Here is a 21,755-nt window from a genome sequence, read left to right on the forward strand (position 1 = left end):
CTCTCCCATTAGCCTGAAAGCATGTGCCACCATGCTCTCGAACTGCTTCTTCCTGCAGTTCCCTCCTGCCGTCAGGCAGACCCTCAACCTCACAACCTCCCTCTGTTCTTGCATGGCTTATTCAGAATCAGGTTTCATATCACCGGCATGAGCCATGAAATTTGTTGTTTTTCAACAGCAGTACATTGCAAAGCATAATAATAATCACTGTAAATTACAGTAAATATATATATTTAAATGTTAAGTTAAATAAATAATGCAAAAATGAAATTAAAAAGTAGTCAGGTAGTGTTCGTGGGTTCAGTGTTCAGATGGCAGAGGGGAAGAAACTGTTCCTGAATCACTGAGTGTGCGTCTTCAGGCTCCTGTACCTCCTCCCTGATGGTAGCAATGAGAAGAGAGCATGTCCTGTGTGGTGGGGGTCCTTAATGATGGATGGCACTTTTCTGAGGCATTGCCTTTTGCAGATGTCCATGATGTTGGGGATGGCCATGATGGAGCTGGCTGAGTTTTCAACTCTCTGCAGTTACTTTGACCCTGTGTGGTAGCCCCCATCCCCACCACCATATCAGACGGTGTTGCAGCCAGTTAGAATGTGGTACATCTGTAGTCCGGCAGGCGCCCGACGCTTGGCTGGGGCCGTGGTCGAGTGGTCGGCGACTTGGGCTGGTGAGGAGGGTGTGAAGACACCCAGCAGGACTAAAACAAAGACCTGACAAAGGGCAGATGAGCTCCTTGTGAGCTAACGGCCATCTTCCGTGGAAGAGATTAAAGCCTCACCTCGAATCTACGAATCGTACGCTATGCACCGAGTTAGAAGAGACATGATGAACTTGGGCGCTGCACCGTCTGCCTGGACCTGCCCAAGGCCTCCGCCTAAGGAAGCGCCGAGCTCGAAGAAGCGGCCGCGGCTGGAGGCCGATACGGCCTTGGGCTCGAGCTCGGCAGGGGCTGCGGCGGGCGGTGCCAAGGCGGCCAGCGAAAACAAACTGGAGGAGAGGCTGTACTCGGTGCTGTCGCAAGATCGAAGAAGGTGCAGGTGCATAGCCACCAACCCCAGATTTGGGACTGCACCCACTGACTGACTGACATCTGTAGAAATTTGCAAATGTTTTTGGTGACATACCAAATCTCCTCAAACTCCTAATGAAATCTAGCTGCTGTTGTACCTCCTTTGTAGCTGCATCGATATGTTGGGCCCAGGACAGATCCTCAGAGATACTGACACCCAGGAACTTGAACCTGCTCACTCTCTCCACTTAGATAACAGATACTTCATTGATCCCAAAGGAAATTACAGCTTCACAGTTGCATTACAAGTGCACAGATATACAAATATACAAATTTTAGAAGAGAAGCAGAAAGAATAAAAACAAGTTACCTCAAACAGTCTAGCAGGAGGGAACCAACCCTTCCCCAGCTATAGATTGACTCATTATAGGGCCTAATGGCTGAGGGTAAGAATGACCTCATACAGCGCTCTTTGGAGCAGCACAGGTGCCTTAGCCTGTTACGAAAACTGCTCCTCTGTTCAGCCAAGGTGGCATGCAGAGGGAGAGAAATGTTGTCCAGAATTGCCAGGGTTTTCCGTGGGGTCCTTTGTTCTACCACAACCTCCAGTGTGTCCAGTTTGACACCTATAACAGAGCCAGCCTTTCTAATCAGTTTATTGAGCCTGTTGGCAGCACCCGTGTTGATGCCATTGCCCCAGCACACTACCACATAGAAGATTGTACTGGTGACAACAGACTGGTAAAACATGTGAAGGAGAGGCCTGCATACTCCAAAGGACCTCAGTTTCCTCAGGAAGTAGAGGTGACTCTGGCCCTTGTACACAGCCTCTGTGTTGGTGCTCCACTCCAGTCTGTAATCCAGGTGCACCCCAGGTACGTGTAGGTCCTCACCACATCTATATCCTCACTATCAGGAGTAGGCAGGGAGCAGTGCAGGGTTAGTCTTCCTAAAGTCCATCACCATCTCCTTTGTCTCACTGATGTTGAGCTGCAGATGATTCAGCTTGCACCATTTGACAAAGTCCTCCACCAGGGCCCAGTATTCATCCTCCCGTCCTCCCTTCATTCACCCAACTATTCCTGAGTCATCGGAGAATTTCTGCAGATGACATGACTCAGTGTTGTATTTAAAGTTCGAGGTATACAGGGTAAACAGGAAGGGAGCCAATACAGTCACCTGTGGGGCCCCAGTGCTGCTTATAGCCATGTCTGACACACAGCTGTGAAGCTGCACAAACTGGTCTGCAGTTATCCCGGATACAATGGAAGTGCCAACCTGCATTGAATGGAGCTTTCTCCCCCAGCAATGAGGGCTGTATGTATTGAAGAAATACTTCCTTGAGAAATTAAAAAAACATGATCCTCACAGGGCTGCCCTGCTCATCCAAATGGGAGCAGGCTCTGTTCAGCAGGTGGATGACAGCATCATTGTCTCCAGTGTGCTCCTGGTAGGCAAACTGCAGGGGATTGAGGGCTGATCTGACTGGGGTCGGACGTGAGCCAGGACGAGCCTCTCTAGGGTCTTCATGATGTGTGAGGTCAGGGCCACTGGACAGTAGTCATTCAAGACTTTTGGTTGGCCCTCCTTGGGTACTGAGACCACACAGGATGTTTTCCACACAGTTGAGACCCTTTCCAGGCCGGGACTCAGATTGAAAATGCGCTGGAGATTTCCACACAGCTGCTCAGCACACTCCTTCAGGACCCTGGGGTTCACACCATCCAGTCCCAAAACTTTGCCGTGTCTGGGTTTCCCCAGAGCCCCTCTCTCCTGCTCAGTAGTGAAAGTGAGTCCATGATTACTGGGGAGTTGGTGGAAAGTGGGCTGAGGGAGGTAAAGATTGGGACGATAGCATTTGGTATGTGGAGGTGTGGATGGTAGGTGCAGGGATATAGACTGTGATAGCCTGTGTTGTTCATCCATGTGTTGAACTGGAGGGGGGAGGAGGGTAGGGCACTGGTGCTGAGGAAGCATTGGGTTGCTCGGCACCTGGACTGGTGTGCTGAGGACAATTGTCAAATATATTGAAGAATTGGTCTAACTCATTAGCCCATTCACGGCTGCATTCTGAGGCTCTACAACTCGGCTGATTGAAGCCAGTAATGTTCCTCATGCCTCTCCTCACCTCCCGTGGGCTACTCTGTTCCTCATGCCTCTCCTCACCTCCCGTGGGCTACTCTGTTCCTCATGCCTCTCCTCACCTCCCGTGGGCTACTCTGCCGAAGCTTGTTCCCCAGCTCCCTCCTGTATTCCTCTTTCGCTACTTTCATCTTCTCCTTTAGCTCGTTGGCACACGTTTCAATTCCTCTCTGTCTCCTGATCTAAAGACTCTTTTTCTGATCCCTCTGTGAGGATTGGTGTGTGTTCCCTTGTCTTACCCTTCCTGAAGTCCGCGATCAATTCTGTGGTTGAGTGCGAGGTTGTTGCTGGGACACCACTCAACCAGCTGCCCCGTCTCGCTCCTGTACGCCCTCCCGTCACCATCTGAGATTCTGCCAACAATAGTGCGGCAAATTTACAGATGGTGTTTGAGAGAGAGCAGAACAGAACATGCATCGTTGAGGTGCGCCAGTGTTGATGGTCAGCAAGGAGGAGATGTTATTTCGGATCCGCGCCGACTGAAAGCAGGAGTACAGTGTATATACACATTGTAATGTCATTTATAACATGTATTGTATTATAAAATTGTCCTGCTGCACAGCAACACATTTCTCCACACGTGCCTGTGACATTAAACCTGATTCTGCACGTTCTCTGTAACTATAACACACTCCGTTTTACCTTGCTCTATCTCAATGCATACAGCAATGATCCCATCTGAATGTTCGGATGGAGAATTGAACACCGGGTTCAGGATGTTTCGCATCGCTGCTCCACGACGTTTACCCGGTTCTGCGCTGAACTGTGGGATTCTCTTGCGGACTTCAGACCAGAAACGCTATCTGCTAGCGGTTACTATTTGCATTGTGTTTTTTTTACACGGCACCTTGGGTGTTTCGTCTTTATTATGGGCTATTTTATTTTTTAATGGATATGGAATGTGTATTTTTCTCTACACTTTGGGTGTTAGACAGTCTTTGTTCACATAGATGGGGTTTGTTTTGGGTTTCTTGTTTCCTGGCTGCCTGTTAGGAGACGAATCTCAGGGTTGTATTATACTTCGACATAAATGTACTTCGGAACTTTCAATGAACAAAATACTCGGTACCTGTGACACTGACATAACCAGATTAAGAACACAAACACGAAAAAACTGCCGATGCTACAAAATGCTGGAGGAACCCAGCAGACCAGGGATCCTTGGAAAAGAGTAAACAGTCGACGTTTCGGAGTGAGACCCTTCTTCAGGACTCACTCAGCCTGAAACGTCGATTCAGGCTGACTCTTTTCCACGGATGCTGCCTAACCTATTGAGTTCCTCCAGCATTTTGTGTGCGTTGCTTTCAGATTAAGACAGGAGGTGTCCCGCTCTCAGTGACCGAGAGCCTGAACACGTGGTCGGGGTCTCTAGTTGACCACGGGCGGTAGGACCCGGGGGCTACCCCGCTTGTGTCGCTCCCAGACCACGTGGCGTCAGGGTCCCGGCATGCAGCGCGGAGGAGACATGAGGGCGGCGACGCGTCGGAAGTGTTGGTTGAGATGGACGGAGGGAGGTCGGAGGTGAGAGGTCGCGGTCCGGAGGCCGGCGGGGCCGCTGGGGACTCGTGTGTCCGGGCGGTGGGGCTCAGCCCCGGGGGAGGGGACGGTGGTCCGGTGCCGCGGACTGGGCGAGAGAGGGGGAGTCGGGCCGCTTTCCCCACCGGTACCTGGTCCGCACACCGGGGGTTCCCTTTGTCGCAGTTCCCGGTGCCTGAGCGCGGTGGGCGGCCTGGACCCGGTCCCGGGGTCCCCGATGTGGAGGACCGGCGGGAGGACCGGACCGGCCCCAGGGTCGCCGGTGTGTCGGAGCGGCGGGCGGTCTGGACCCGGTCCCGGGGTCCCCGGTGTGCAGACCAGACTGGTCCCGGTGTGTCGGAGCGGTGGGCGGCCTGGACCCGGTCCCGGGGTCCCCGATGTGGAGGACCGGCGGGAGGACCGGACCGGTCCCGGGGTCCCCGGTGTGTCGGAGCGGCGGGCGGCCTGGACCCGGTCCCGGGGTACCCGGTGTGGAGGACCGGCGGACGGACCGGACCGGTCCCGGGGTCCCGGGGTCCCCGGTGTGCAGACCAGACTGGTCCCGGTGTGTTGGAGCGGCGGGCGGCCTGGACCCGGTCCCGGGGTCCCCGGTGTGTCGGAGCGGCGGGCGGCCTGGACCCGGTCCCGGGGTCCCCGGTGTGTCGGAGCGGCGGGCGGCCTGGACCCGGTCCCGGGGTCCCCGGTGTGTCGGAGCGGCGGGCGGCCTGGACCCGGTCCCGGGGTACCCGGTGTGGAGGACCGGCGGACGGACCGGACCGGTCCCGGGGTCCCCGGTGTGGGGGAGCGGTGGGCGTCCCGGACCAGCCCCGGTGTCTGAGAGCTGTGGGCGGACCGGACCCAGTCCCGGGTAGAGCCTACAAAACCGGGGAATAGCGTAAACGCCTGCCAACCGACGGTGTCTGGACCCGCAGCGACCACGGGCTGTTGGGAGACCGGGGACCTTCCCTCCTCTGTGGGTTTCTCACGCGTCCCATCAGTTCGCTATCGAACCTGTTTCCCAGAGGCTGTCCGGGGCAGACTCTGGTACAAATCCCTCTGACCCTCCGCTGCCCAGTCCCTCCCGGTACGGGTTCGGTATCACGGAGCTATTCCTGCTGCGCAAGGCTCCTCCGGCACCGATCAGATCAACTTACTGGAGAGATTTAACCGACTGAGGCGAGGCTGAGAGAATTTGCCCGACAGTCCCAGGGTCCGTGAATGCGGCATCTCGCACCGGGTCCCTAAACTGTGGAACTTAATACAGACTCAGTTGACATTTTTAACCTTCAGCTCGAAACCTATTAATTTAACCTTGCTTTTAACTAGCATATTTTTGTCTTTTATTTTCATATTTGCACTTTATCCCACTGTAAAGCACTTTCAATTACATCTGTATGAAAAGTTCTCGATAAATAAGATGATTATTATTCAGAGTTGGATCATAGATCCCCGTCCAATCCTTGAATGTTCCAGCTGCGTGCACATTTTCCGCACCCTCCCCTCTGCTGCCCGTGTTCTGTCCTGTCTGTCTGTCTGTCTCTCTCTGCCCTATTACTCATTCCCACACTCACACTCTGCTGCCAGTTCTCCGTTTGTCATACGCGCTGGGTGTGCACACAACACACACATTGCAAAGAGGTTTTACTGGGCAACATGATGCTTGTTCACCTGGCAATCTCAGATAGTCTGACTGGAGGAGGTTAAACGCCCTCTTCGGGGCTCTCTGCGTTCAGGTCCCACTGTGCTCTCAACTATCCTCAACAGAGACCTGACAGGATACTTGTTTATTTAACCAGAGAGTGCAGAATAGGCACTTTGAGTTGTACTGCCCAGCAACCCCCGATTTAACCTTGGCCTAATCATGAAATGATTTACAATGGTGAATTGACCTACTAACCAGTAGGACTTTGGACAGCGGGAGGACATACAGTCGTCCCTCCGTATGCGCAGGGGATTGGTTCCAGGACCCACCCCCCCGTGGATACCAAAATCCATGGATGCTCAAGTCCCTTATATAAAATAGCATAGTATTTGCATATAACCTATGCACATGCTCCAGCATATTTTAAATCATCTCTAGATTACTTATGATACCTAATACAATGTACATGTGATGTAAATAGTTGTTATACTGTATTGTTTAGGGAATAATGACGAGAAAATAAAAGTCTGTACATGCTCAGTACAGACGCAACCATCATAGCTCTTCTGGGAACACTGATGCTGCCTGGGCATCAGCCGATGCTGATTCTCCCGTGATCTTTAAGTTCTTGAGGCTGTAGCGCTTTACATAGCTAGCCAGCGATCCCTTACTAGCCTTAATCTCCCTCCTCCCACTCACAACACAAGTAGCGAACGAACGAGACGCGAGGTGGACAATGCTCAGATAATGAGTGCTGGACAGAGACTGAGGATCTGTGAAATAGCGGGAGGCTACAGCAGGGTATGCCTACACATCACTTCATTTGCGTGAATTCAGTGTAGTGCTCGGCGCAGGGCAAATTCAACTTTTGCTTTTTGGAGCTTTTTGGAGTTTTTTTCCCCGCTGAATATTTTTAATTCGCGGTTGGTTGAATCCACAGGTACGGAGGGCCGACTGTACAGACTTCGCATGCCACAGTTCTCAAGGAGACACAGGATTGTTTAGAGGGAGAGCGAGTTTAAAAGCAAGGGGGGGGCAGTCAGCACATTTTGCGCACTGCAGTTCCCGAGAGGTAATTGAATTGTGCATAATTAGGCACCTGGCAAGGTCCAATAAAACACAATTGGGTTTAAGTGGAGCGGCCATTGTGTGAGTGGGCCAGTGTTAGAGTGGGAGAGGTGTAGGTCAGGGGTTGGCAACCTTTTTGCCTTTGTGGGCCGGATCGCATATTAATGAGCAGATGGTGGGCCAGATAAATGCCATAAAAAACTTGAAATTTTGGAAGTATCTATTTAAATACATCTAGTTACGTTTTGCCTCAAATTAATGAATAACACACGCTAGAAAATCATTTGTGCTTAAGGTTGCCTACCCCTGGTGTAGGTCATAGGTAGATTTTTTTCTGCCCCCTGTTATTTATTCTTTTGTACACTTACCACAGTGGAGATGTCAGACAGGAGAGTGAAATCTCCCCTTGCGGGATGTAGGGAGGCAGGGAGATCTCCAGTGTCCCTGATGACTACAACTGCAAGAAGTGCATCCGGCTGCAGCTTCTAACAAACTGTGTTAAGGAGCTGGAGCTGGAACTGGGTGAACTCTGGATCATTCGGGTGGCTGGGGGGTGGGAAATGGGACATACAGGGAGGTAGGTGCAGGACACAGGTGGTCACCAAGAGGAGGAAAGGGAATACGCAGCCAGTGCAGGGTACCCCTGTGGCCGTTCTTCCCAACAACAGTTCTCGTCCTCAGAGCCTTTGGACACTTGGGTGGGGGAGGGGTGACGACCAAGCAGAGCAAAGCCACAGCAGTCAGGTCTCTGGCTGTGTTTGCCGGGAGGGAAGGGAAGGGGGCCAGGAGGAGCTGAAGGAGAGAGCTGTAGTGATAGGGGAGCAGAAAGCAGGTCCTGTAGCCGAGGTTGGGAATCCCGGGTGGTTTGTTACCTCTCGGGTGCCAGGGTCCGGAACATCTCGGATCGAGTCCTCAGTATTCTTACATGGGAGGGTGAGCAGCCAGAGGTCGTGGTCCATGTTGGTGCCAATGACGGGGGTAGGAGGGATCTGCAAAGTGAGTTCAGGGAGTTGGGTGCTAAGTTAAAGGGCAGGACCTCCAGGGTTGTGATCTCAGGTTTGCTACCCATGCCATGTGCTGATGAGGCCAGAACTAGGAAGATTATACAGTTTAACACTTGGCCAAGCAGTTGGTGTAGGAGGGAGGGCATAAGATATTTGGATCATTGGACTCTCTTCCAGGGAAGGTGGGACCTGTGCAGAAAGGATGGTTTGCACCTGAACTGGAGGGGGACTAATATCCTAGTAGGCAGATTTGCTAATGCTGCATTGTTAATCCGACATAGGAAGCCAGGGATCAAAAGATTGAGCACGGAGGGACTGATGTTCTGAGCTGCGTATATTTCATTGCAAGGAGTATCACAGGAAAGGTAGATGAGCTCAGGGCGTGGACCAACAGTGGGAAATATGACAGTGTAGTCATTAGTGAGACTTGGTTGCAGGAGGGGCAGGACTGGCAGCTCAATATTCTGGGGTTAGACGTAACAAAGTGGGAGGGATAAAAGAGGGAGGGGTGGCGTTACTAGTCAGGGAAAATGTCACAGCTGTTTTCAGTCAGGACAGACTGGAGGACTCGTCTAGTGAGGCGTTATGGGTAGAACTGACGAATAAGAAAGGTATGACAATATAAATGGGATTATATTATAGACCTAAGGTAGTGGGTAGTGGCTCCATATGTCACTACTACAGGGCGTGACGACCCTGCCTTACACGAGTCCCGGGCTCAGCTGGCTCTGGCTGACAGTACCCGGTATGGGCCTCTATCCAGGGTTACGGATCCCACTGCCTTGTGGGTATCTTCGGGAGAAGAGAAGGCTAAGGAGTAAACCCTGCACAAGTCCGGAGTGGAGCCCCTAAGGCAGTTGGATGACATATCACGTCACCTCCCGGCCGCTCCTGCAGCCAAGCTGATGCCAAATGTACTGCTTCGCATTCCTTTGGACCACATCCGCGAGGCTGAGAGGGGGACCTTGATGTCTGGGCAGCCCAGGATCTCCATATTCATCGCCTGGGTCTACGCCCCGGAACGAGCGCACCCATTGTCTACTTAGACAGACGGAGCCATGAATGAATATTATAGACCACACAACAGTCTGCAGGATAGAGGAACAAATGTATGGAGAGATCATAGACTGTTGCAAGAAAGATAAAGATGTTATAGTAAGGGATTTTAACTTTTCACGTATTGGCTAGGACGTCCCATATTGTAAAAGGGCTGGAGGGATAGTTTGTAAAATGTGGTCAGGAAAGTTTCCTTAATCGGTTCATAGAAGTCCCAGTTAGAGAGTGTGTGATACTTGATTTGCTATTAGGGAATGAGACAGGGCAGGTGACAGAAGTTTGTATTGGAGAACTTGATGCCATTAGTTTCGAAGTAATTATGGAAAAGACAGGTCTGGTCCTCAGGTTAAGAATAAATTGGAGAAAGGCCAATTTTGATGACATCAGGAAGGATCTGGCAAGTGTGGATTGGGACAGATTATTTTCTGGCAAAGCTGTAGTTGGGAGGCCTTCAGAAATGAAAATTTGAAGGTATAAAGCTTGTATGGGCCTGTCAGAATAAAAGGTAAAGATAATAGGTTGGGGAACTTTGGTTGTTGAGAAATATTGAGGCCCTGTTTAGGATAAAGGAGGAGGTGCTTGGCAGGTATAGACAGGTTAAAAAAAAATTAGGTACTTAAAGGAATATAATAAATGCAAGAGAACTAAAAAAAATAAATCAGGAGGGCTAAAAGAAGACATGAGGTTGCTCTGGCAGACCATCATCATCATCAGGTGCCGTGCCCAGTTTGAGCTTTGACTGCCATGGCCCACACATTCCTGTTTCAGGTCAAGTGGATCAATTCATTGGTACTCATTTCCAGTTCTCTGGCTGCTGTCTCCATCATCATTTGTCTTTGTCTTCCTCTTGCTTTCTTCCCTTTATGTCTTTTCCATAATTACCGTGCATTCTAAGTCCTCTTTCCTAATCATGTCCAACAAAGTTATGTTGCCTTTTCATGATCTCATACATTATTTCTCTTTTTGTGCTTGCTCTGTTCATGACATCCTCATTAGATATTCATTTCGTCCATGATATTCTTTGCATCCTCCTCAAAAACCACATCTCTGCTGCTACAATTCATTTTCTCATGTTACTAGATATTGTCCAACATTCTGATCCATATAACATAACTGGATAAATGTAACATTTCAGTACTCTGAGGCAGGTTGTCATGCCTAGTTTAGTGTTGGTCAGTATACTCTTCATTCTCGTAAAGGTGTCATAAAGCTAACGGTATAGTGAAGGACCCCACACACCCCTCACACAAACTCTTCTCCCTCCTGCCATCTGGCAAAAGGTACCAAAGCATTCAGGCTCTCACGGCCAGACTGTTCAACAGTTTCTTCCCCCAAGCCATCAGACTCCTCAATACCCAGAGACTAGACTGACACCTACATCATTTATTATTATATTGTAATTTGTCCTCTACTGTGCCTATTGTTTATTAGTTATTGTACTGTTTTGTGCACTTTATGTAGTCCTGTGCAGGTCTGTAATCTACTGCAGTTTTGATGTTGTTTTACGTCGTCTAGTGTAGCCTTGTGCTGTCTCACATAGTCTAGTGTAGTTTTGTGTTGTTTCATGTAGCACCATGGTCCTGGAGGAATGTTGTTTCGTTTTTACTGTGTACTGTACCAGCAATTTATGTTCGAAATGACAATAAACTTGACTTGACTTTTGCCATCCCTATTCTTCTTTTGACATCCATGTCGCACCTGCCATCTGATGTTACCCAGATTCCTAAGTAGCAAAAGTTCTGTACTTGTTTTATGTCTTCCCTGTTTATTTTTGGCTTGCAGATAAGATTCTCCTCCTTTTTGGATATCACCATAAGATATAGGAGCAGAATTAGGCTATTTGGCCCATGGAGTCTACTCAGACATTTCATCAAGGCTGATCTATTTCTCTCTCAGCCTCTGTCTCCTGCCTTCTCCCCGTATCCCTTCATGCCCTGACTAATGAAGAATCTATCAACCTCTGCCTTAAATATACTCAATGCCTTGGGCTTCACAGCTGCCTGTGGCAACGAATTCCACAGATTAACCATTCTTGGCTAAAGAAATTCCTCCTCATCTTCATTCTAATGGACATTCCTGTCTTCTGAGGCTGTGTCCTCTGATCTTGGACTCCCCCAGCACAGGAAATATTCTCTTCACATCACTCTAATGAGACCTTTTAACATTTGATAAGTTTCGATGAATTCTTCTGAATTCTAGTGAGTACAGGCCCAGAACCATCAAACGCTCCTCATATTTCAACCCTTTCAATCCTGGAAACATTTTCGTGAACCTTCTTTGAACCCCCTCCAAAGTCAGCACATCCTTTCTTAGATAAGGGGCCCACTTAGACAAGGTGAAGGAGAATTCTAAGGGGTTCTACAGATATGTTAAGAGCAAAAGGATTGCAAGGGACAAAATTGATCCTCCGGAAGATCAGGATGGTAATCTATGTGTGAAGCCGAAAGAGATGGGGAAAATCCTAAATGGATTTCTTGCATCTGTATTTATTCGGGAGACAAAACAGACCCTGTAGATGTGAGTCAATGTGGTAGGGAGTCATGGACCCTATACAGATAGACCAGGACTGATTAGGGATAGTCAGCATGTCTTTGTGCGTGGTAGGTCCTGTCTAACCAATCTTAGAGTGTTCAAGAAAGTTACCAGGAAAGTGAATGAAGGCAAGGCAGTGGGTGTTGTCTACGTGGACTTTAGCAAGAACTTTGAAAAGGGAGGCTGGTCAAGAAGGTTCAGTCACTCGGCATTCAAGATGAGGTAGCAAATTGGATTAGACATTGGCTTCACAGGAGAAGCCAGAGACTGGTGGTAGGTGGTTGCCGCTCTGACTGGAGGCCTGTGACTAGTGGTGTGCCATAGGGATCGGTGCCGAGTTTTGTTGTTTGTCATCTAAATGAATGATCTAGATGATGTGGTTAACTGGATCAGCAAATTTGTGGATGACATCAAGATAAGGGATGTAGTGGACCGTGAGGAACACTATCATGGCTTGCAGTGGGATCAGGACCAGCTAGAAAAATGGGCTGAAAAACAGCAGATGGAATTTAATGCAGACAAGTGGGAGGCTTTGCACTTCAGTAGGACCAGCCAGGGTAGATCTTACACAATGAATGGTAGGGCATTGAGGGGTGTGGTAGAACAAAGGGATCTGGGAATACATTGAAAGTGCTGTCACAGGTACATAGGGTTGTAAAGAAAGTTTTTGGCCTTCATAAATCAAAGTATTGAGTACAGGAGATGGGTGTTATGTTGAAATTGTATAAGGCGTTGGTGAGGCCTAATTTGGAATTTTGTGTGCAGTTCTGGTCACAGGAAAGATGTAAATGAGGTTGAAAGAGAGCAGAGAAAATTGACAAGGATGTTGCTGGGACTTGAGGACCTGAGTTATAGGGAAAGGTTGAGTAGGTTAAGGCTTTATTCCCTGAGAGGTCATGGGTTAAGGGTGAAAGATTAAAAGTTTAAGGGGAGTTTGTGGGGGAAACTTCTTCACTCGGAGGGTGGTGGGAGTGTAGAATGAGCTGCCAGTGCAAGTGGTGCATGTGAGCTCGATTTCAATGTTTAAGAGAAGTTTGTATGGGTACATGGATGGTAGGGGTATGGAAAGCCATGGTCCTGATGCAGGTCGATGGGAATAGACAGTTTAAATGGGTTGGCATGGACTAGATGGGCCGAAAGGCGTGAGCTGTGGTGTTCTATGACTCTTGACTCCTTACAGAGGACGTCGGAATTGAACAGCAGAACGCACTGAGCTGTAATAGCATCGCACTGACTGCTACGTAACTGTGGCAACCCCTTCCCCTCACCTCTGTCACAAAAGGAGTTGGGGAGGGGAGTTCCACTGTCCACTTCAGAACTCGTCCATATAGTCCTGTGGCTTAAGCCTGCCCTTCTCAGTATCAATATCAATAACTCATTGGCCATTTCTCCTCTGTCTTCATCCAAATTGTTTGTTAATGTCCAAATACGGTGTTCTGATGGACATTATGGTTACTGTTTTTTTTGGCGTCTGCGTGCATGCGAGCCTGTGCGTCTGCGTGTCCGTGCGTGCGTCCGTGATGATGTCTTTTTCATGGCTTTTACAAGGCGCGGAGCGAGAGAGAGAGGGAGACTGTGTGGCGTGCCACTCCTCACACAGATATTTTCGCAGTATTTTCCCTTTTATTTTTACGAGGTCGAGTTGCGGTCTCGACACTCAACCTGGCACGGATGGAAAGCGTGCTCGGGAGCGGAGCTGACTGGTTTTGAACCTGGGAACCTCCTCTCCCGGGTCCAGCACCGATGTCGTTGCGCCACCAGCCAGCCCATGCTTACTGGTTTCCAATCACAAATGCAGTCCTCCACAAGTTTTGATCCAATTTGTCCGCTCACCTTGAATCTGCCCAATGCATCACTGGCACTAGCTGGACCGCCATCAAGGACATAGATACAGAAGGGTGTTGGAAAAGGGCCAGTAACATCATGAAGGATCCCACCCACCCTGCTCATGGACTGTTTGTCCCTCTCCCATCAGGGAGGAGGCTATGTAGCATCCACACCAGGACCACCAGACTCAAAAACAGTTACTTTCCCCAAGCAGTAAGGCTGATTGACACCTCCACCCTTCCACAACCCCAACCACTACTACTTTATCATTTCCTGTCAGTCACCTTATATACAGGCACTCCTGTGCCGAGCGTCACCCATCTTGTAAAGACACTGCCCAGGAGAAAGCAATGTCAAACCACTTCTGTAGAAAAATTTACCAAGAACATCATGGTCACGTCAGTATGTCACGGCACATCGTGATGATGACTGGAAATGACAGTAAACTATCGTGAATCTTGGAATCTCATGGGCTCTAATGTTGTGGGACCTTACCAGAGGCATGACTGAAGTTCCTGTAGTCTACATTGATCAGGCTACGTTTTATTACCTCTGATCCAGGATCTCCCCCTCCCCTCCCTCGGCCCGGTGTGTTGTCCCCCCCCCCCCTTATCAACCGTGACAGAACAGTCGGGGGTCAGTGTATTTGTTTTTTAACCCTTTGTCTCCTGTGTTAGACAATGAACAGCGGCCAGGCACCACAGAGTAAATATGCGGAGCTGCTGGCTATAATTGAAGAGCTGCGGAAAGACGTTCGGCCATCGTACGCTGGGAATAAAAGCGCAATGGAGCGTCTAAAGCGAGGTAATGGCAGCACAGTGGAAAGCCGAAACAGACACGGTGCTGACTGCTCGTCAGGTCAGGCTGTGTCTGTGTAGAAAAGGGACAGTTAACGTTTCAGGTTGATGAGCCTCTCAGGAGAGCCACGTGGACCACAAGACGTTGAAGCAGAATTAGGCTATTCAGCCCGTCGAGTCTGCTCCATCATGGCTGACTTATTATACTTCTCTCTGCAGATGGTACCTGACCTGCTACTTGGAGAATGTTTGAATTTTTAAATAAATGATGTTTCTTAGAGTTTGTAATGGTGAGGAGTCCTCTAGCTGAGTTAACAAATTGTTTAAAGGACACGAGGGATGCTTGACCGGACCTTCAGCCCACAATATCTATGCTTGGATGTCGGACCTGCCTTTCCTGGGTGGCCCCAGATCCGAAATGTTGTGTTATCAGGATCATAGAAGAGTACAGCACAGAAACAGGCCCTTTGGCCCACAGTGTTGTGCTGAACCAATCAAATTACTATTCAAATAACCAACTGAACAAACTCTTCTGCCTGCGCAATGTCCATATCTTTCCATTCCCCTCCCGTTCATGTGTCTGTCTAAATGACCAGTGTTTCTGTCTCCAGCACCATGCCAGGTACCCCCCACTCCCTGTGTTTTTTTAAAAAATCAAAGAAACAACTTTGTCCCTTGCATCTCCTTTGAACCGACCCCCTCTCCCCTTCAATGCCCTCTGGTATTAGACATTTCAACCCTGGGAAACAGATGCTCCCTGTCCACTCTGCCTGTGGCTCTCTTAATCTTACAAACCTCTGTCAGATCTCCCCTCAGCGTCCGGCGCTCCAGAGGACACCAGATTTATTATCACTGACATACAGTGTGTCTTGAAATTTATTCTGTGGCAGCAGTACGGTGCAAGATGTAAAATCAACTAAGTTATAATAAAAGTTTAAGGGGAACACGGGGAAATTTGTTCACTCAGAGGGTGGTGAGAGTGTGAAACGAACTGCCAGAGCAAGTGGTGGATGCCATCTCGATTTCAACATTTATGAGAAATTTGCAGAGCTGTGTGGACGGGTGAGGTGGAGATACATGTCTATCAAAGGAGGTGGAAGGCGCTTCCTCCCTCCGCTAGCCTGCAGGTCCCCCAGATGTAGCGCCTGTTTAGCAATGCCCCCCCCCCAATGAGGGTCAGGTGACCATGGGAGCAGGTGGTGACGGTCGTTTGAGCAGCTGGTGCAGATCACAAGTCCTGGTCATGTGACCACTGACACCAGGCAGACAATCTCTGAAGAGTATCGACAATGGCTGGGGTCACCCGTCTTGTAAAGACACTGCCCAGAAGAAGGCAATGGCAAACCACTTCTGTAGAAACATTTGCCAAGGACAATCACGGTCATGGAAAGACATGATCGCCCATGTCAGACGATATGGCACGTAATGAATGGACAAGCTGGATGGGAGGGGCATGCAGGTCAATAGTTCAGCACAGGCTAGATGGGCCAAATGGCCTGTTTCTGGGCTGTCGTCCTCTTGGACTCTGGCTGCACAAGTCCCATTTGCCGGCACTGTGCCGTGACTCGTTAAATGTCTGTCCAAATGCAGTTTAAATGTATCTGAGTTCACCACGTCCTGATCTGGTAATGTTCCCGTTATCAACCACGCTGTTCTTAATTAACACAAGTGCCTCAGATCTTAACCTCTACCCGCTTACTTTCATACCTGAACTCTGGAGGGAAAAGATTCGGACCATCTCCCTGCCTTCTGGAGGCCAGGGTCGACCATGGATGCCGAGTCCCAGCTGTCTGTGATACACGAGCCAGGGCAGTACGATGGGGAGCAATCGAAAAGGAACTGCAGAGAGGCACCAGCGGCGTCGCAGGAGTTGGCAGCCAGCGTTTGAACTCAATGTAGGACTGCGTTAGGGACTCCAGCTCCTGATTCCTCCTCAGGGGTTTACTCCCAAAGCCTTCCCCATGAGTGGGTGTAGCTGCAAGGCAGCGGAGGGTTGAGATCAGAGATTTCCTCCTAGCTGAGCTGCCAGCCACGACTGATAAGCTCTATCTACCCTGTCCATGCCTTTCATAATGTCACATACCTCCTCAGCCTCCTTCACATACAGGGCCACAAACCTGGCTTCTCGAATTTCTTCAACCCAGGTGACACCACAGTAAATCTCCTCTGCCACGTCCCACCAATAGTGCAGCAACCAGACCTGCACGCAATATTCCACCTGTGGTTGTATGAGATGTTGGTGAGGCCTAATTTGGAGTATTGTGTGGAGTTTTGGTCACCTACTGACTGGAAAGATGTAGGTAAGTTGAAAGAGTACAGAGAAAATTTACAAGGATGTTGCTGGGTCTGGAGGATCTGAGTTAATAAAGCAAAATTGAATAGGTTGAGACGTTATTCCTCGGAACATAGAAGATTGAGAGGAGATGTGCTGAGGTGTACAGAATTATGAGAGGTATAGATGGGTAAATGCAAGCAGGCTTTTTCCACTGAGGTTGGGAGGGACTACAACCAGAGGTCATGGGTTAAGGGTGAAAGGTGAAAAGTTTAAAGAGAACATGAGGGGAAACTCTTTCACTCAGAGGGTGGTGAGAGTGTGGAATGAGCTGCCAGCAGAAGTGGTGCATGTGAGCTCGATTTCAATGTTTAAGTGAAGTTTGGATAGGTACATAGGGTGTGGAGGGCTATGGTACCGGTGCAGGCAGTTTAAATGGTTGGGCACAGACTAGACAGGCCAAGTGGCCATTTCCTGTGCTGTACTTTTCTATGACTGTGTTCTCACCAGTGATTTGTAAAGTTTCTAATCTTATCCTTTTGCATTCTAAGTTTAGTTACTGTTTCTGCTCTGGGGTCCAGTGGCAAGAACATTTCACAACATTAATTTGGCACCTGGAGCTCGCTGGTGCTGAGTCAGGTCATGGGCTGTTATGTCATCTCAGTCACACTTCTGATCAGATGGAGTCCAGCCACGTTGGTTCCTGACCTGCTGTTGTGAGGAGACTCCTGTGTGCCTGCTCAGTGTGGTCCAGGAGCTGAGGGTCATAGAGCAATAGGCCAGCCAGTCTATCCAATCATGGTGCCCACCTGTTTCCCGCGTTCGGCCCATATCCCTCAAAGCCAAGGCTTAATGGCAATGGTCCATGGTATAAAAAAGGTTGGGACCTTTTCAAGTGCTTCTTCAATGGTACCCTGTCTTCCTCTGGCCACTCTCTGGACAAAAATGCTGCCTCTCAAGTTTCTTTTAAACCTTTTCCCTCTCACTCTAAATCTGTGCCCCCTAGTTTTGGACTGCCCCTACCCTGGGGGAGAGTCTTGTCCATGCCTCATCATTTTAAATGTTTCTGTAAGGTCACCCCTCATTCCCGTGCTCCAAGGAATAAGGACCCAGCCTGGCCAACCCCAACCTGTAATTCAGCTCTCAGGTCCTGGCAACATCCTTGTAACTCTTTCCAGTTTGACCACATCTTTGCTATAGCAGCATAACTGAAACACTACACAGTGGATGTAATGTTGAGGCTTTATAAATCACTTGGAGTATTGAGAGCAGTTCTGGGCTCCTTGTCTGAGAAAGGATGTGCTGAAACTGGAGAAGGTTCAAAGGAGGTTCATGAAAATGATTCCAGGATTGAATGGCTTGTCATATGAAGAGTGTTTGATGGCTCTGGGCCTGTATTCACTGGAATTCAGAAGAATGAAGAGTGACCTCATTGAAACCTATCGAATGGTGAAAGGCCTTGATAGAGTGGATGTGGAGAGCATGTTTCCTATGGTGGGGGGCTCAAAGACCAGAGAGGACAGTCTCAGAATACTGTTAGCTTCAGCTTCCTTTTAGAACAGAGGAGAAGGAATTTCCTTAGCCAGAGAGTGGTGAGTCTGTGGAATTCATTCCACAGCCAGCTGTGGAGGCCAAGTCATTGGGTGTATTTAAGGCAGAGGTTGACAGATTCTTGATTTTCAGGGCAAGAAGAGATCTGGGGAGAAGGCCAGAGATTGGAGCTGAGAAGGAAATGGATCTGTCATGAAGAAACTGTGGAGCAGACTAGATGGGCCAAATGGCCTAATTCTGCTCCTGTATCTCCTGGAGTAGAAGTTCCCATTGCCTTCAAACCCACCAGTCAGGCCACATACATCCTCAGTGATAGTTATCCCGGCTTCCTTGCTCAGTAATCCAGAGGCTGGGAATTCAAATCCAATCACGGCCTTTAATTGGGATATGCCGATGGGTGGTTATGGGGGCAGAATTGTTTTCTGTTGAATCGTCTGTAGTGAGTGCTGGGTTGGCTAATCATTCTCCTCTTTGCTGTTTAGGGATAATGCGTGCGCGAGGACTCGTGCAGGAATGCCTCATCGAAACTGAACGCAATGCCAGATCACAGCTTTGACATTGTTTTGAGATTACAACGAACTCTCAGAAAAGAACCTCAGTAATTTTCTGTGCAACCACCTCTCGGACCACACGATTGTCGTCTTTTTTCTTATTTTTTGTATTCGAACCAAAACCATGTACAGTATATATCCGGAGAACTCTTGATACAATCGTACTACTTTGTTGAGGACAATAAGCTCAGTGTAACAAAAGGCCAGGTGATGTTGTTCAGTCTTTTGGAAATAACATGATCACCCTTGCCAGGCCAGAGTTACATTCTGGAGTTTATTGGAAGCAGGGCACAAGAATGTAATTGGAAGGAAAAGTATTTGCACACAAGAAACTGGAAGAATAGATCAGGGTTTAGTTTCATAGATTTGTACAGAAGTTCAAAGCTGCCTTTGTATTGCTGAAATAAAGCTGATTTTTTAGTACCTCCTTCGGCTTGTGAGTGGGACTGGAAGGCGAGCGTTTCACAATGAACCGTTCACGTGGAGTGACACTTCGACATAACAATACCTTGAGTCTGAACTGTGGAGAGCTTTTCCAAATAGTCTGACTTGTGTTCCTCATTGAGCAGCTGAAGACTCCTTCCTGAACTTTTAGACCACAAGATATAGGAGCAGAATCAGGCCATTTGGCCCATCGTGTCTGCTCTGACATTTCATCATGGCTGATCCATTTCCCTCTCAGTCCCGGCCTCCTACCTTCTCCCCCGTACCCCTTCATTGCCCTGACCAATCAAGAATCTATCGACCTCTGCCTTTAATATACCCAATGACTTGGCCTCCACAGCTGCCTGTGGGAGTGAATTCCACAGATTCACCACTCTGGCTAAAGAAATTCCTCCTCACCTCCGTTCTAAATGGACGTCCCTCTGTTCTCAGGCTGTGTCCTCTGATCTTGGACTCTTCCACCCCCCCCCCGCCGACCTGCCAAATCATAGAAACATCCTCTATACATACACTCTATTGAGGCCTTTCATTATTCAATAGGGTTCGAAGGTTCATTTATTATCAAAGTATACAACTCTGAAATTCTTCTTCTCCAGATAGCCATGAAACCAAGAAAGAAAAGAACAGCAGCAGAATCATCAACCCCTAAGGTCCCACCCTCCCTGCATTTAAAAAAAAATGAACAAAAATGGAACAGGCAGATTGACCTCCCCAAATCTCCCTCCCGTGTACACAAAAAAACTGAGAAAGATTGGGCAAAAAAAAAACCACAGAATATAAAAAAGCTATAAGACTGGGGGAGAAAAGGTCCATATTCGTATCTGGGTCCAAAACACAGAAAACCTGGCTAACATTCTCTAGGCACAGTCACATCCTCTCATCTTTCCAGCAGTGAGCAAAAGACAGTCTCCCCTCTCTGGCAGCAGAGTGATCCCACCAGTTTCAATGAAATCCCCCCTCATTCTTCTGAATTCCAGTGAGTACAGACCCAGAGCCATCAAATGCTCCTCATATGCCAAGCCTTTAAATCCCAGAATCATGTTCGTGAACCTCCTTTGAACCCTCTCCAATGTCAGCACATTATTATGCTTTAATTTACAATGTGTTCATAAATTAAACTGTCAAGATCTTGCTTCTGATCCAGTGCAATAACAGCCAATTAGAAAAAAACTGAGGAATAGAGTGAATTTCCATTGGGGATCAGAGATGGAGAGGGTCAGCAACTATAAATTCCTCAATGGGCCCAGCCAGTGAGTGTAATTAGAAAGAAAGCACCACAATGCCTCTACTTCCTGAGGAGTTTACAAAGATTCGGCATGACATCTAAAACTTTGACAGACTTCTATAGATGTGTAATGGAGAGTATATTGCCTGGCTGTATCAGAGACTGGTATGGAAACGCCAATGCCCTCGAATGGAAAATCCTACAAAAAGTAGTGGATATGGCCCAGTCCATTGCGGGTAAAACCCTCCCCACTATCGAGCACATCTGAGTTGGAGCACTGTCACAGGAAAGCAGTGTCCATTATCAGGGACCCCCACCACCCAGGACATGCTCTCTTCCATCAAACAGAAGGTACAGGAGCCTCAGGACTCGCACCACCAGGTTCAGGAACAGTTACCACCCCTCAACCATCAGGCTCTTGAACTAAAGGGGGTAGCTTCACTCAACTCCACCGAACTGTTTCCACAAACAACTGGCTCTCTTTCAAGGACTCTTCATCTCATGTTCTCGGTGTTCATTTCTGATTTATTTATTTATTATTTTGTATTTTTTTTCCTGTTTTGTATTTGCAGTTTGTTGCCTTTTGCACACTGGCTGTTTATCGGTCTTTGGTGTGTGCAGTTTTTCAGTGATTCCGTTGTGTTTCTTAGTAATTATTGAGAATGCCCGCAGGAAATTGAATCTCAGGGTTGTACACGGTGACATGTATGTACTTTGATAATAAATTTACTTTGAACTTTGAATTTATTCCAATGGGTGGACAAGGGAAGAGAATGTGTTTGTTACCACTTGGAATTGCTTGGAAGCAGGTTTAATATCACCGCATGTAGCGAAATTTGTTGTTTTACGGTAGCAGTACACTACAATACATAATAATGATTATAATTATAAATTACAATAAGTATATAAAAAATTAACTAAGTAGTGCAAAAAGAGAAGGAAAATACTGAGGAAGTTTTCACTGTCCACTCAGAAATCGGACGGCAGAGGGGAAGGCACTGTTCCTGAATCGTTGAGTGTGCGCCTTCGGGCTCCTGTACCTCCTCCTTGACGGAAGCGATGAGAAGAGGACAAAGGTCTCTTCATAGAACTACTGAGAAGTGGAAAGAAAAATTCCA

General features: G+C 48.4%; 1 protein-coding gene across 1 annotated transcript; it reads left to right on the forward strand.

Moving 5' to 3' along the window:
* Positions 1 to 593: 593 nt before the first annotated feature.
* On the forward strand, positions 594 to 19,391 carry LOC140186100 (cyclin-dependent kinase 2-associated protein 1). The gene is made up of 4 exons (XM_072239975.1): positions 594 to 669; positions 4,577 to 4,674; positions 14,475 to 14,601; positions 18,900 to 19,391. The coding sequence occupies exons 1-4, from the start codon at positions 594 to 596 to the stop codon at positions 18,971 to 18,973; spliced, it is 375 nt and encodes a 124-aa protein (XP_072096076.1). The 3' UTR covers positions 18,974 to 19,391.
* The last annotated feature ends 2,364 nt before the right edge of the window (positions 19,392 to 21,755 follow it).

This window comes from Mobula birostris, chromosome 22 (assembly GCF_030028105.1).
Source record: "Mobula birostris isolate sMobBir1 chromosome 22, sMobBir1.hap1, whole genome shotgun sequence".
In the NCBI taxonomy this organism is placed as follows: Eukaryota; Metazoa; Chordata; class Chondrichthyes; order Myliobatiformes; family Myliobatidae; genus Mobula; species Mobula birostris.

Excerpts from the sequence above, each read along its gene's own strand:
- LOC140186100 (XM_072239975.1), top strand. The coding sequence starts at position 594 with ATGTGGTACATCTGTAGTCCGGCAGGCGCCCGACGCTTGGCTGGGGCC. Across the intron at positions 4,675-14,474 it reads TGGACGGAGGGAGGTCGGAG|ACAATGAACAGCGGCCAGGC; the intron begins GTGAGAGGTCGC and ends CTCCTGTGTTAG. Across the intron at positions 14,602-18,899 it reads AATGGAGCGTCTAAAGCGAG|GGATAATGCGTGCGCGAGGA; the intron begins GTAATGGCAGCA and ends TTTGCTGTTTAG.